Genomic DNA, 16,849 nt, shown 5'->3' with positions numbered 1-16,849 from the left:
TAGACACATGAATATTCAAAGATGAGGGATGAAGACATGTACAGTCAGAAGAGATTTAGTAGTTTAATTCAATATAGTGGAAAAGGCTGATTGCCAAGGTGTATTTTTTATGTTCCATAAATGATGAATGGTCAAACACACACACATAGACTGACCCTCTCTGAGATTCACACTTATTTCTTCCACCTTGTCACATTTGCAGAAAGGCAAAGTGAAAAGAAAGTTGCAGTTATGTATCACCGCTTACGAACTCAGGACATCACGTTGCCACAAAAAGCAATGGACACTATGGCCAAAAAACCTCACTGACACCTCTAGATCCTCAGGACGCTAAAGAAGTTTGACCCTTACCAATTTTAATTGATGCACCAACAGAAGTATCCTATCCTGATGCATCATGGCTTGGTATAGCAATTGCTCTGCCCATGACTGCAAGAAACTGCATAGAATTGAGGACACAGTTTAACACATCATAGAAACAGCCTCCCCTCCACGGACTTTCTCTAGTTTTCTTAGCGCCTCAATAATATACCTCATTAGGAGTTTGAGATTTGGTATGTCACCAAAGACTTAGCAAATTTTTACAGTTGTACCATGGAGAGCATTCTGATTGATTGCATCACCATCTGGTATGGAGGCTCCAATGCACAGGATCAGAAAAGGATGCAGAGGATTGGAGTCTCAGCCAGCTCCATCATGGGCACTAGGCTCTCCACCATTAGGGACATCTTCAAAAGGTTGGAAATGTTTTGCCTCTTGGAGCATAGGAGGCTCCAAGATGAATTAAATCAGGAGGGGTGTATGTAAGATGAATGGCACAATCTTGTCCTCAGGGAAAAGGGACACAGGGCACAGGTTTAAGGTGAGAGGGAAAAGATTTAGAAGGGATCTGAGGGACTGATTTTTTACACAAAGAGTGGTGGGTATATGGAACAAGCTGCCAGAGGAAATGATTGAGGAGACTACAAATACCAACTTTAAAAGACAGGTTGTTAGGAAAGGTTTAGAGAGATCTAGGCCAACACAAGCAAATAGGATTAAGTCAGTTCAGAAATTTTGTCAGCATGGATGAGTTGGGCCAAGAGGATGGTTTTCTATGCTGTATACCTCTATGTCTCACCCAACAAAGTGTCTATGTGACTCCAGACACACCAACAGTCAGCCTAACGAAGAGTCTCAGCCCGAAACGTTGACTGCTCACTTCAACGGATGCTGCCCGACCTGCTGAGTTCATTCAACTTTAGTATGTGTTGATTTGACCACAGCACCTACTGTGTTTACCAACAGTCAGCCACTCTGTTCAAGGACAATTAGGGATGAGCGATACATAGTAGCTTTGCCAATGAGATCCACATCATCATAGAGACATACTGCATGGAAACTGGCACTTTGGCCGACTGAGTCCAGGCCACCCATCCTTAAACATGAGGAATGATATTGAAGAATTTGATAAAATTCTGCTCCTGAGCTTCTCTGCAAGTTTCGCTTGGGAGGAGTGGGGGATACAGGGTGTAGAAAACCATCCAACTAGAAAACCAGGGCAAAGTGGAGTTAACAGTATCGCAAAGTCGTAGGCATGTTTATCCTGGTAAAAGTTTATCAGCAAGTTTATCCTTTCTCTCTGTCCTGTGGTACAGGGCCAACTTCCCCACAGAGGTACAGACATGATTACCCGTGGACAGACACAAATTCCCTCTCCTAGCAAGCACACCTTCAACGGAGAGCTAATCTTACCATAAAAGGGCCGAAGGGTCCAGAAGTCCTCCATTGGTTCTGATGACTGGTGCAAATGGGAGCCAGGTGCTGACACTGAGCACTGTCCAGGAGCCACGGAAGAACCAGCTGACAGCTCTGCTGGTGAGATTCAACCACTTCACCAGGAGGGAAGGGGTAACAGAAGGAATGGGCAGCACTGGCTGGGTAAACTCGTATCACTTTTGTTGCCTGCGCACAAAAAAATCCTAATTGCTCTGCACAGGCAGAAGAGACTAGACCAAAGGTCAGGGGCGTGTAAAGAAAATCTAAATCAAATCGCTTCTCCTCTACCTCCTCTGCCGCTCCTCAGGAAAACCAGATGATGCTCGGGGTAAAAAAAAGCTGTTGACTGACAGCGTCCCTAAATCCAGGCTGTCAGTGCTGTTCATAAATCCATTAATTATCTCCACAGCCACAAATCAAATCCCACACCTAGAACATTAAACTCCCTATCTTTGCCCTGGTCAATTATTAAACTGTACACATGTGCTGAGTACATAAATAGCCTTGGATTTTAACTTCTCCCCACAACATTTGCATTCCAAACTCCATAATCTCCCACACCCACTACCTCCCACCCCACTTCCTTCTCTTCTTCCCCTCCCCAAACCCCCTTCTCCACAAGGCAACACATGCTAAAGTAGCTTAAACTATAAAAAGATTTGTGAGATCTTATTACATTAAGCATAATATAAATGCTCGGATCACAGGTCCCAGGGAACTCTCAAAATGAGATTTGAGCTGGCTGAATGGCTTCAAGAGGGGGAGGGTAGGAAATGCTGCCATTATTTTTGCCCCTTACAAGGAGAGGTTTGTGTGTCTACAACCTGATTATCGAATAGGGAAGCCGACTGCATATTTTATCCTATTCAGCTTCTGCCAGTAGACTGCAAAAACTGTGTAATCTGCTGAAGAGTCTCAGCCTGAAACGTTGACTGTACTCTTTTCCACAGATGCTGACTGGCCTGCTGAGTTCCTCCAGCAGTGTGTGTTATGTGATTCGTCTTTCTTTCAGCAGAGCCCCCACTATTTCACCACTCCAACAACTAATTGCACTCCCCTTTGAAAGTTGCTGTTGAATCGACCTTTCAGCCTTTTAGGCTGTTGCATCTTGCTGTTGCAGAATGCTATCCTCACTTTCTCCTCATCTCTTGACAATCATGCTGCTGGTAGAACTGCTGCCTCTGACCTGTGAGGAGTTTGCACATTCTCTCTGTGACCATGTAAAGTTCCTCTGGGGTGCTCTGGTTTCCCCCCACATCCCAAAATCATGTGGGTTAGTGGGTTAAATAGCCTCTGTGAGTTGCCTTAATGTGTGGGAGAACTGTAGAAGCTGGGAGTTATTGAGGTGAAGGTGGGATGAATTAAAAATTTTATTAATGCAGGATTTGTGTAAAACGCTGTTTTGATGATCAGGAAATCCAAGCAACACTCACAAAATGCTGGAGGAACTCAGCAGGCCAGGCAGCAACTATGGAAAAAAGTGCAGTCGATGTTTTGGGCTGAAACCCTAGCTGAATACGAGATCATTCTCAGATGAGTGTGATCAGTGTGCCAAGCGGCCTGTTTCCATGCCATATCTCTCTGACTCCAGTCCTCTGGTTACCTACGTTCTTGTCAGTTTTTCCGTGTTCAACCTAAAAAACCTGCACACTATCTCACACAATATTTAATTTCCTCTCTCTCCTCTTACACTAGTATCATTATCCTGATGAAGGGTCTTGTTCCAATACGTCGATTGTTTATTCATTTCCATAGATCCCCCTAGCTGCTGAGTTCCTCCAGCATTTTGCGTGTGTTGCTTATGTTTATTTTGTTGTGCAAATTAGGTAAATTTTTGTTTTTAAGTTTATGTTAAACTATGTTTGTCATTGTTGTAATATACTGTGCTGCTGATAAACAGTCATTTGGCATTCATATCATACATTTGAATACCTATGATAATAAATAAATTACAACACAGCCTAAGCAGGGCCTTTTTCTAAAATAAGTGGCAGAAGAGTTGTTTACTGAGAGCCAATCCTACAATGTAGGAGTACAGGGAGACAGAGTAGGAGGGCTTTGGTTCAACGGGGCTTTGGTGATAACAGGTCGAGGCGAGCTAAGTTACTTGTGAAGAATAGGAATAGGAAGTATGTCTGTGAGGCCGGTGCTCTGTACTGGGTGTCAGATGTGGAATGTCCAGGAGACTCCCAGCTCCTGGAAGGCCAAATCTGCACCAGGTGCGTCATGCTGAAGCTCCTTAGGGACTAGGTTAAGGAACTGTAGATGCAATTAGATGACCTTCGTCTGGTCAGGGTAAGTGAGGAGGTGATAGAGAGGAGCTACAGGCAAGTAGTCACACCGGGGCCTCAAGAGACAGATAAGTAGGTAACAGTCAGGAGAGGGAAGGGCAAGGGTCAGATACTACAGAGTACACCTGTGGCTGTCACCCTTAACAATAAGTACTCCCGTTTGAGTACTGTTGGGAGGGAAATGACCTACCTGGGAGAAGCAACAGTGGCTGTGCCTCTGGCACAAAGTCTGGCCCTGTGGCTCAGAAGGGTAGAGAAGAATAGAGAAAGGAAGAGGATGGCAGCAGTGATAGAGGACTCTATAGTTAAGGGGTCACCTCCCAGGTGCCGGGGTCCAGGATGTTTCTGATCGCGTCCACAACACCCTGAAGTGGGAAGGAAAACAGCTAGAGGTCGTGGTACATATTGGTATCAACAACATAGGTAGGAAAAGGGAGAAGGTATTGAAAAAAGGCTACAGGGTTCCAGTGACGTCATTGTCGAGAATGGCAGCTTAAGTCACTAGCTCCTCCAGAAAAATGAGTATTAAGCCCCGTTAATGCATCAAATATAATATTTTTCGAAAAATATTTGAACTGAAAAGAGGGGCAAGAATGGGGAAAAGAAATGGAAATAAAAAGGGCAACACTGCGGAGCCTGCATCCGAGAGGAGTGCGGCGAGCGGCTCTCCTACCCGACCGCGTGCTAGCGAGGCGGATGCTGGGCCTTGTTCAGGCGAAGCGGCGAATATCTTCGAAATCCTGAAAGAGATAAGGGAGTTCCGGAAAGAAATTGAGCAGCAGCTCCGTGGTATTAAGTCAGAGCTCGCCAGCGTTAATCAAAAAATAGCGGTGGCAGAGACTCGAATTGAGAAGGTGGAAGATCGCGTTCAAAACGTGGAACGGATACTGAGTAAGACAATAAAAATATTACATCAGCAAGAAGGTAAACCGGTTGACCTGGAGGGAAGATCACGGCGGAAAAATATCAGAATCTACAACATTCCCGAAGGAGCAGTGGGCTCGTCTATGACAGAGTTTGTCGGAAAGTTACTGCGGGATGCGCTGGATCTTCCCCCAGCTATGGAGCTGGAAGTCGAAAGAGCCCACCGCGTGATCGTCCCAAAACCTACTCAGGATAGAAAGCCACGCTCAATAATAATTAAATTCCTTTGGTACAGCACCAAGGTGGAGCTTCTACGAAGGGCCTGGGGTAAGAAGAGAGTGTTTTTAGAGGATAAATTAATATATTTCGACCAAGATTACCCCACCGCGGTCCTCCAGAAACGCAAAGAATACTCTGAAGTAAAGCGAGTACTAAAGCAAAATAAGATTAGATTTCAAACTCCAAACCCTTCTAAACTTCGAGTGTTTTATGACAATGGGACGCGGTTGTACCAGACAGTGGAAGAGGCGACTACAGACATGAAGGTCAGAGGGTTGCCCGTCAGCGTGACCAAAACGAGGGAAAGCCTCACTGAGGAATTATCCCGCTCCGCTTGGGAAATAGTGCGAGAATTGAGAAGGCAGGAGACGGGAGGAGGACGAGAGAAATATATCAGGAAGAGACCGGGAGTTTCACAAACACAGTCCTCACCCCCTTCAGAAGAGCCATAAGGTTTGGCTAACTTTAAAAATGTTGAGATACTAAACGGAAGCAAAAGTACACGGTGATATACCTATCTCGAGAAATACTTATTATAGTGTGGATTTTATATTACTTAGTTGTTATTCTTTATTCGCTTACTTACTCCTTTTTTCCCCACCAAAATGAGAATATGTGTGCATATATGTGTATGTGTGTAATGTGTGTGTTTATATACATGTGTGTATGTGTGTCTGTATGTATGTGTGTATATATATATATATATATATAGGAGTACACAGGGAAATCATTTCTGTGTAATGGATTTTTTCACTGACTTTTATGAATACTGCAATGGGGGCCCTAAACTCACAAGTAGGAGGGGTTATCCCCCACAGCAAGACATTTCCTCTAGCTCAACGCAGGGTCATCTACTAGAGGCCTCAGCCTTGGAATCACACGTTTGTTGCCATTTTAGTTATTATTTGCGTTTCTTGGTTCTTATTTGTTCAGGGAGTAGATAGATTAAGTTTTATTCTAATTTCAATGATACATTGACAGATAAATACAGATGGCTAAGAACAAAGTAAAATTCATTTCTTTTAATGTAAATGGGCTATTAAATCCAAGCAAACGTAAGAGAATTTTATCCAAAATGAAAAAAGAACAAGCCCATATACCGTAGATGTCTGATTATAAGCCGCTACTTTTTTCCCACATTTTGAACAGCTTTGAACTCTGCGGCCTTTAATACGGAGCGGCTAATACATGATTTTTTTCATGCCGCCAAAAACATTTTGCCTCGTAACAGTAGACCAATAAAATTGATGAGTAGTTCACAGAGGTCCAATGAAATTGTACGATAAATCAAGCGCACTTTCACAATTAAATTATTGTAAATCAGTCATTTGTACTCACCCTCATCAACATGGAAAACACTCGAAGAAAAGCATTGTGCTGCCTTTATGGCAGTTATTTAGTTTATAATATTTTCGCTTAGTAATTCATTTTCTAGTTAAAGTTAGAAGTGTTTTAACTATATTTGTTTTCTGTACTACATCGCGGGATGCTATGACGTCACACCCGGTTTCGCCGCGTCTTGTGGGAAAAATGCCGTTTGCGATAACGAAGCGAAAACGCTGCTTTTAAGTTAAAGGCGATCAATAACTTTTCCTGGTAGGCTGCAGTATATATATTTTTTACCAGTCGTTAGGAGATATTGGAATGTTGTTCAGTAAAAAAGTATACGCAACGTATATTTAAAAGTAGCCGCGTTACAGGCACGGTTCGAAAAAAAGCATTTGCAATATGTATTTGTTTATGTTACCATATGGATTTAATTAAAAGTTAAAAAATCCTCACGTGTAATATCTTTCTGTGTAAATATCTCATATTACAACGTGGGACACCTGCGGCCGAAAATCCGGTGCGGCCGAAAATCCGGTGCGGCCTAAAATCCGGTGTGGCCTAAAATCCGGTGCGGCCTGTACAAGTAAAAAATTGATTTTCTTTCTAAAATTAGAGCCAGCGGCTTTTAATCAGGTGCGCTCTGTAGTCCGGAATCTACGGTAGTATATTTACAGGAAACTCATTTAAGTGACAATGAGCATAAAAAACTAAAGAGAATGGGCTTCACTAATCTGTTTTTCTCCTCATATAAATCAGGACATAGGAGAGGAGTTGCTATTCTTATCTCAAGTAAGCTAAATTTTGAAAAAGTATTCAAAATGGGAGATAAAGAGGGCAGATATATTCTGGTAAGGGGGAATATAGACGCCAATTCAGTTACTCTATTGAATATATACGCACCCCCGGAAAGTGATATTGGTTTCTTTCAGAAAATTACTGATATTATGGTAACGGAAACAGAAGGTCTCCACTTAAATTTATAATTACAACCAAACTTAGACTTTTCCAATAGAAAAACCTATGAAACAAAATCTTTACATAAGGAAGTTAATACACTTTTTCAGGATGTTGGTTTAATTGATATATGGAGGGACCTTTTCCCTGACGGAAGGGATTACACTTATTATTCTGCTCCACATTCTGTATATACAAGAATAGACTATTTCATAACATTTGGAAAAGACAAAGACAAAATAAACACCTGTGGAACTGGGACAATAGATGTAAGTGACCATGCATCTATATACTTATCTGTTGATTTTGACCTACAACCAAAGAATACTATTTGGAAACTAAATTCAAGTCTACTCAATGAACCGTACTTTAAGGAACAAATTTTTTTTTAAAAAATTGGTCTCTACTTAGAATTTAATGATAATGGAGAGGTTTCACCTCCCATTTTATGGGATACTCTGAAGACGGTCTTAAGAGGGAAAATTATAGTGATATCTTCATATAAGAAAAAAATAAGGAATAAAACATTAGAGGAATTACAAACTAGGCTGAAGGAACTAAAGAAAAAACACAAACTGAATTTGGCAAGGGATACATTAGGGGAAATTAAAAGAATTAGGAGTGAAATAAATAATTTGGCTACGCAAGGAATCAGGAAAAACTTAATGTTCCTCAAACAGAGACATTATGAAAGTGGATCGAAATCTATGAAAATACTGGCGTGGAAACTGAAAAAAAAAAAGCAGAAAATACAATTCATAGAATTAGTGACCCAAGAACCAAAATGATAAAAAATAAGCTAAGTGAAATTCAATAAGCTTTTGAAGCGTTTTACAAAACTCTTATTCCAAAGTTCCAGGGGAAAGCATAACCCAAATTGACATCTTCTTGAATTCTCTAGAGTTACCCACTTTAAGCAAAGAACAAAATAGAACGATGACTGCTGATATAACTGAAGTTGAATTAAAAGCTGCAATTAGTAGGCTTAAATTAAGCAAGTCAGATGGGTATACGGCAGAGTGGTACAAAGAATTTAAAAACAAGTTAATTCTTGTTTTACTCCCCACACTGAACTGGGCTCTAAAAAAGGCTCAAATGCCACCCAGTTGGAAGGAAGCGATAATTTCAGCTATACCGAAAGAAGGCAAAGATAAAATGGAATGCGGGTCATTTAGACCAATATCCGTTCTTAATATAGATTATAGGTTATTTACCTCCATCATGGCCAAACGATTAGAGGAGTTTCTACCCATACTGATACGTAATGATCAGACAGGTTTTATACGACAAAGCTAGACACGAGACAATATACAAAGGACACTTCACATTATGGATCATATACAACAAAATAAAATCGAAGCAATAGTGATAAGCGTGGACACTGAAAAAGCATTTGATCCGGTTAATTGGAATTTTCTTTACATAGTTTTACATAGATTTGGTTTACAAGACACAATTATTAAAATTATACAGACACTATATGACAATCCTACTGCTAGGATTAAAATCAATGGATATTTATTATATTTATTGGCTTGTTATGCGGATAACATTTTGATCTATCTAGGGCAACCAACATACTCTTTACCTAAATTGATGCAAACCTTTGAACAATATGGTCAATTATCAGGATACAAGATCAACATAGATAAAACCCAATTACTTTCATATTACTATAGCCCACTAAGAGAAATTGAAAGTCGATACTCCTGGGCATGGCACACAGAGTCTTTCTAATATTTGGGCATCATTATGCCAAAAGATTTGGCAAAATTATCAGGATGTAATTGTCAGCCTTTATATAAAAAAATCAAGGAAGATGTGGCAAGATAGAACCTGATTCCTTTTTTCAGTCTCAGTTCAAAGATTGAGTCTATTAAAATGAATATACTGCCCAGACTGTTATATCTCTTTCAGACCCTACCAATAGAGATTAATCAAAATCAATTCAATGAATGAAACAAGATGTTATCAAGGTATATTTGGCAGGGTAAAAGGCCCACAGTTCATCTCAAAACTTTGCAATTAGCAAAGGAAAAGGGGGGATGGGGCCTACCTTCTCTTAGAGATTATTATTTTGCAGCACAGTTGAGAGCTGTGGTATGTTGGTGTAACCCATCATATGACGCTCAATGGAAAAACATTGAGGAGCGGGTACTTCCCATCCCCATACAAGCAATTTTGGCTGATAACAACCTGCAAAGGTACATAAATACTATTGATAACCCATGGGTGAAATTGACTCTTAAAATATGGAAAACCACTATAAAAGAATATAATCTAGAGGGAGATATTGCAATTCTCAAATGGTGTGCATATGACTCAGATTTTACACCAAATAAATTGGATGCTAGACTTAAGGACTGGACAGCTAAAGGAATAACAGTTCTTTGCAACATAAAAGAAGGAACACTGTTCAGTTTTGAAATGCTTAGAGAAACACTTATTAGAAAAACAAGATTTTTATCAGTATTTACAGGTGTGACAATATGTTAATAAGATGCTTAAAAATGTAACCAAGGCAAATACATGCTTGATAGAACTCTTTAGAAAAGCATATAATTCAGATAATGGTAGTAGAATCATTTCAAGCATGCATAAGGGGTTGTCAAATCTTAAAACACATTCGACTTCAAACATCAGAACAAAATGGGAGAAGGAAGGAGGGATAATTATATCTGAGGAAGAATGGACAACAATATGGAGATATCAATGGAAGTGTACCAATTCACAGAAATGGAGGGAGTTTGGATGGAAAAACTTGATAAGATATTTTATTACACCCTCTCAGAAATCCCATTATGATAGTAACCTCCCCGTTTGCTGGAGAAATTGTGGAAATCAAAATGCAAATCATGATCATACTTTTTGGGACTGCCCTGTTATCAAAAACTATTGGAGGGGGATACACAATGCCCTACAAGACATCTTTAAATGTGAAATACCCTTAGAGATTAGGAACATATATTTTGGATATATACCTCAAGAATGGTTGAAAAGAGATAAATATTTAATGAATATACTTTTGGTGGCTGGCAAAAAGACTCTTACTGGGAAATAGTTATCACAGGAGAGCCCAACTTTAAATACATGGATGGAAATTACAATGGACATTTACAAAATGGAGAAGATAACAGTATCTGTTAACCATAAGCTGGAACAATTTGATTCATACTGGGAAAAATGGTTTAACTACATAATGCCTCATAGGCCTGATTTTATTCTCACAAATCAATGAATCTGTTGTAAAAAAAAGATCACTCCCTACTTGTATATAGTTCTTTCCTTTTGCTTGTTTTTTTCTTTCCATTCTTTTCTATAAGTGTATACCTCAGAGAAATACTTTGTGGAGATTTGTGATATATATGATTATATGATATATATGTACAATGTCTGAAATACACCTTATGGAAATGTTTGTTTGATGAACTTCAATAAAAAAATAAATTACAAAAAAAAAGAAAAAAGGCTACAGGGAGTTAGGAATGATGTTGAGAAGCAGACCTCAAAGGTAGTAATCTCAGGATTATTGCCTGCACCACACGACAGTGAGTATAGGAATAGAGTGAGGTAGTTAAATACGTGGTTGAGGGATTCAGATTTATGGATTATTGGGACCTCTTCAAGGACAGGAGTGACATGTACAAAAAGGATGGGTTGCACTTGACTCTGAGGGGGACCAATATCCTGGCAGGCAGGTTTGCTAAGGCTGTTGGGAAGAGTTTAAACTAGAATTGTTGGGGGGTGGGAACCGAACTGAAGAGACGGAGGTAGGGGAGGTTAGCTCACAAATCGAGAAAACTTGTAGACAGTGTGAGAAGGAGGATAAACATGTGATAGAGAAGGAATACTGCTAGTTTGAGATGTGTCCGTTTTAATGTATAAACAAAGCAGATGAACTTAGATCATGGATCAGTACTGATCAGCTATGAGGTTGTGGCCATTACAGAGACTTGGATGGCTCAGGGACAGGAATGGGTACTTAGAGTGCCATTCTAAGATGTTTCAGAAAGGACAAGGAGGGAGGCAAAAGAGGTGGGGGCGCAGCACTGCTGATCAGAGATAGTGTCCCGGCTGTGGAAAAGGAGGAAGTCACGGAGGGATTGTCTACTGAGTCTCTGTGGGATGAAGTTAGGAATGACAAGGGGTCAATAACTCTACTGGTTTTTTTTATATAGACCACCTTGTACATCAGGGAGCAGGTAGGGAGACAGATTCTGGAAAGATGCAATGACAGATGTGTATAAGATGATGAGGGGCATTCCCAGGGCTGAAATGGCTAACACGAGAGGGTAGAGTTATAAAGTGCTTGGAAGTAGGTACAGAGGGGATGTCAGAGGTAAGTTTTTTTTTAAACGCAGAGAGTGCTGAGTGGGTGGAATGGGCTACCAGCGATGGCGGTGGAGGCGGATAATGATAAGGTCTTTTAAGAGACTCCTGGATAGGTACATGGAGCTTAGAAAAATGAGGGGGCTACAGGTAACCCTAGGAAATTTCTAAAGTAAGTACATGCTTGGCACAGCGTTATGGGCTGAAGGGCCTGTATTGTGCTGTAGGTTTTCTATGTTTCTATAACAGGGTTGTTGTGGTAGGAGATTTTAATTTCCCCAATATTGATTGGCATCTCCATAGAGCAAAGGGGGTGGAGTTTGTTAGATGTGTTCACGAAGGTTTCCTGAGACAATATGTAGATAATCCTACAAGAGGAGAGGCTGTACCTGATCTGGTATTGGGAAATGAACCTGTTCAAGTGTCATGTCTCTCAGTGGGAGAGCATTTTGGAGATAGTGATCACAATTCTATCTCCTTTACCTTAGCATTGGAGAGGGTACAGACAAGTTAGGAAAGCATTTAAGCGTTTAGTTGGAGTAAGGGGAAATATAAAGCTATCAGGCAGGAACCTGGAAGCATAAGGAAGCATTAAGAAGAGGGACGCCTCAGGTCTTAATAAGCTGGTAAGGAAGGCGGACTCTGTCGTGGGCAAAGTACTGGAGAGTTTAACATCGGTAGCTGAGCGAAGGGCTGAGTAGGCTACGGTCAATTATGGATAACTCTGAACATCCTCTACATAGCACCATCCAGAGACAGAGAAGCAGTTTCAGTGACAGGTTACTATCGATGCAATGCTCCTCAGACAGGATGAAGAGGTCAATACTCCCCAATGCCATTAGGCTTTACAATTCTACCACCAGGACTTAAGAACTTTTTAAAAGCTATTATTAATGCTTTTTGAGATGGTGATTTAGATGCATATCATATTTTTTTTTTACTGAGTTAAGTATTGCATGTAATTAGTTTTGCTACAACAAGTGTATGGGACATTGGAAAAAAAGTTGAATTTCCCCATGGGGATGAATAAAGTATCTATCTATCTATCTATCTATCTAACTTGAGAACCGATGTTCTCAGGGAAATATACGACAGAAATGTGGAAAATGTTTAGGGGATATTTGCGTAGTGTTCTGCATAGGTACATTCCAATGAGACAGGGAAAGGATGGTAGGGTACAGGAACTATGTTGTACAAAAACTATTGTAACTCTAGTCAAGAAGAAAAGAAAAGCTTACGAAAGATTCAAAAAACTAAGTAATGATAGAGATCTAGAAGATTATAAGGATAGCAGGAAGGAGCTTAAGAATGAAATTAGGAGAGTCAGAAGAAGCCATGAGAAGGCCTTGGGGTGAGCAGGATTAAGGAAAATCCCAAGACATTCCACAATACGTGACGAGCAAGAGGACAAGACGTGAGAGATAGGACCAAACAAGTGTCACAGTGGAAAAGTGTGTATGAAACCACAGGAGATAGCGAAGGTACTTAATGAATACTTTGCTTCAGTATTCACTATGGAAAAGGACCTTGGCAATTGTAGGGATGACTTACAGCGCACTGAAAAGCTTCAGCATATAGACATTAAGAAAGACGATGTGCTAGAGCTTTTGGAAAGTATCAATTTGGATAGGTCATTGGGATTGGACGAGATATACCCCAGGCTACAGTGGGAGGTGAGGGAGGAGATTGCTAAGCCTTTGGCAATGATCTTTGCATCATCAATGGGGACAGGAGAGGTTCTGGAGGATTGGATGGTTGCAGATATTTTTCCTTTATTCAATAAAGTGAGTAGAGATAGCCCAGGAAATTATAGACCAGTGAATCTTACTTCAGTGGTTGGCAAGTTGATGGAGAAGACCTGAAAGGCAGGATTTATGATCATGTGGAGAGGAATAATATGATTAAGAATAGTGAGCATGGCTTTGTCAAAGGCAAGTCATGCCTTATGAGTCTGATTGAAATTTTTGAGGATGTGACTAAACACATTGATGAAGGTAGAGCAGTAGATGCAGTGTAATGGTTTTCAGCAAGACATTTGATAAGATACCCCATGCAAGGTTTATTGAGAAAGTAAGGAGACATGGGATGCAAGGGAACTTTTCTTTGTGGATCCAGAATTGGCTTGACCATAGAAGGCATAGTGTGATTGTAGACGAGTCATATTCTGCATGGAGGTTGGTAACCAGTGGTGTGCCTCAGGGATCTGTTCTGGGACCTCTTCTTTTTGTGATTTTTATAAATGACCTGGATGAGGAAGTGGAGGGATGAGTTAGTAAATTTGCTGATGACACAAAGGTTGGGGGTGTTGTGGATAGTGTGGAGGGCTGTCAGAGGTTACAGTGGGACATTGATGGGATACAAAACTGGGCTGAGAAGTGGCATATGGAGTTCAACCCAGATAAGTGTGAGGTGATTCATTTTGGTACGTCAAATATGATGGCAGAATATAGTATTAATGGTAAGACTCTTGGCAGTGTGGAAGTTCAGAGGGATCTTGGGGTCCGTATCTATAGGACACTCAAAGCTGCCATGTAGGCTGACTGTGTGGTTAAGAAGGCATATGACATATTTTTATTCATCAACCATGGGATTGAGTTCAAGAGCCAAGAGGTAATTTTGAAGCTGTGTAGAACCCTGGTCAGACCCCACTTGGAGTACAGGCAGTCCACGGGTTACGTACGAGTTCCGTTCCTGAGTCTGTCTTTAAATCAGATTTGTACGTAAGTCAGAACAAGTACAGTGTTTTTTTTAATGAGGTCAAGTTGCGAGCTTGACATCAAAACCCGGCACGGATGGTACGGGAGTCACTGAATCGACATCAACCCGGCACGGATGGTACGGGAGTCACTGGATCGACATCAACCCAGCACGGGAGTGGTCTGTCACTAAACCGAACTCAGGAACCTCTGTTCTCCAGCCCAGTGCTGATCTCCCTGCGTCACCAGCTGACTGGAACGGGGGGGTGGCGAGGTCAGGGTGAATCTTACTAAGAAAAATTTAAGCCAAATACAAAGTTAAACACTCAACACAGTGTCAACGGCAACGACTTAAGATGGCAGATGGCGTCGTGATCCGACTTAAAATGGCAGACGGCGTTCTCCTTCCTCGGTTCGTAAGTACGAGTTGTCCGTAAGTCGGACGTTTGTAACTCAGGGACTACCTGTACTGTGCTCAGTTCTCATCACCTCACTACAGGAAGGATGCACACACTCAGTGATTCAGGAACAGCTTCTTCCCCTCTGCCCTGTAATTCCTAAATGAATTGTGTTCAATTCTGGTCACCTCATTATAGGTTGTGTTCAATTCTGGTCACCTCATTATAGGAAGGATGTGGAAGCTATGGAGAGGGTGCAGAGGAGATTTACCAGGATGTTGCCTGGTTTGGAGAATAAGTCATATGAAGCAAGCTCAGGTTTTTCTCTTTGGAGCGTAGAAGAATGAGAGGAGACTTGATAGAGGTCTACAAGATTATGAAAGGCATAGATAGGGTGGATAGTCAGTACCTGTTTCCCAAGGCACCAATAGCAAACACCAGAAGGCATATGTACGCAATTAAGGGAGGGAAGTTTAGGGTAAGTTTTTTTACACAGAGGGTTGTGACTGCCTGGAATGACTTGCCAGGGATGGTGGTGGAGACTAAAACATTCGGGGTATTTAACAGCCTCGTGGACAGGCACATGGATGAAAGAAAAATGGAGGGTTATGGGGTAGTGTGGGTTTAGTACTTTTTTTTAAGGATTATATGGGTCGACACAACATGGAGGGCTGAAGGGCCTGTACTGTGCTGTAGTGTTCTATGGTTCTATGGACACTACCTCACTTTTTTTTTTAAATATACAGTATTTCTGTTTTTGCATGTCTTTTTCTATTCAATAGATATATTGATTCACTTGTTTATTTATTGTTATTATTTTTATTTTTTTCTCTCTCTGCTAGATTATGCATTGCATTGAACTGCTGATGCTAGGGTTAACAAATTTCACGTCACATGCCAGTGAAACCTGATTCTGAAACAATAGAAACGGAGCAGAGGAGATTTACCAATATTACCTGGATTGGGAAGCATGCCCTATGAGAATAAGTTGAGTGAACTTTGCCTTTTCTCCTTGGAGCGACAGAGGATGAGAGCTGACCTGATGGAGGTGTGTAAGACTATGAGAGGCATTGATCATGTGGATAGTTAGAGGCTTTTTCCCAGGGCTGAAATGGCTATCAAGAGAGGTCACAGCTTTAAGCTGCTTGGAAATAGGTACAGAGGAGATGTCAGGGGTAAGTTTTTTATGCAGAGGGTGATGAGTGCATGGAATGGGCTGCCGGCGACTGTGGTGGAGGCGAATACAATAGGGTCCTTTAAGAGGCTCCTGGATAGGTACATGGAGCTTAGAAAAATAGAGGACTATGGGTAACCCTAGGTAATTTCTTAAGTAAGGACATGTTCGGCACAGCATTGTGGGCTGAAGGGCTTGTATTGTACTGGAGGTTTTCTATGTTTCTATGTCTATGTTTCTAGCCTGCTTTATTGCAGGAAGAACTGAGAGAGAAAGCAGGAAAGAAGAGAAAGAGCAAGTAACACAGGGCAGCAATTTGAGAGAACTCCCAAACATGGTAAAAGCCAGGGAATTTAGAGGCATTGTCAGTGAAGAAGTTGCTGCAGTGCATGGTGTTGCTGCATGCACACTCAGTTCATCAGCAGTGGAGGGATTAAACAGCTATGTTGTGAATGAGGTGCCAGTCAAGAGGGTTTCTTTGGGGTGGATGGGGTCGAGTGGTGTCTTGTAACTATCCAGTCCAGTAGACAGCACCCTGTCACATTCCTCAAGAAAGGTGTGGTCTCAGTTTAACTTTTCATCCATGAGGCAGCGCCATATGTCCTTGGGAGCAGAGGAGCTGAAGACTGCCGGTCAGCTAATGCACTATAAAAGAAGTTTTTGTCTAGTGAAGCGGCCATCGTCGTGGTGGCCATTGTCGAAGTGGACTGAGTCAGAGTGGAATGGCTTTGGCACAACAGGCTTCTGCGTGAACAGGCAGAGGCGAGGGTAGGTTCC

The 16,849-nt window shown here is 41.3% G+C and overlaps 1 protein-coding gene across 2 annotated transcripts in view; it reads right to left on the bottom strand.

Annotated features, from left to right (window-relative positions):
• Positions 1–16,849, bottom strand: part of LOC140737298 (retinoic acid receptor RXR-gamma-B-like) — a 272,784-nt gene that overhangs the window by 166,022 nt on the left and 89,913 nt on the right. Inside the window, exon 2 of one of the 2 annotated variants that reach the window (XM_073063701.1) lies at positions 1,735–1,851. The exons of the other annotated variant lie outside the window; for it this stretch is intronic. Within the exon in view, the coding sequence (XP_072919802.1) occupies positions 1,735–1,851 (117 nt within the window). The remainder of the gene's footprint in view (positions 1–1,734; positions 1,852–16,849) is intronic. 2 annotated transcript variants of the gene reach the window in all.

Source organism: Hemitrygon akajei, chromosome 12, assembly GCF_048418815.1.
Source record: "Hemitrygon akajei chromosome 12, sHemAka1.3, whole genome shotgun sequence".
Classification (NCBI taxonomy): Eukaryota; Metazoa; Chordata; class Chondrichthyes; order Myliobatiformes; family Dasyatidae; genus Hemitrygon; species Hemitrygon akajei.
The sequence above is the reverse complement of the archived record's forward strand: the minus strand, read 5'-3'. Positions and strand labels throughout refer to the sequence as shown.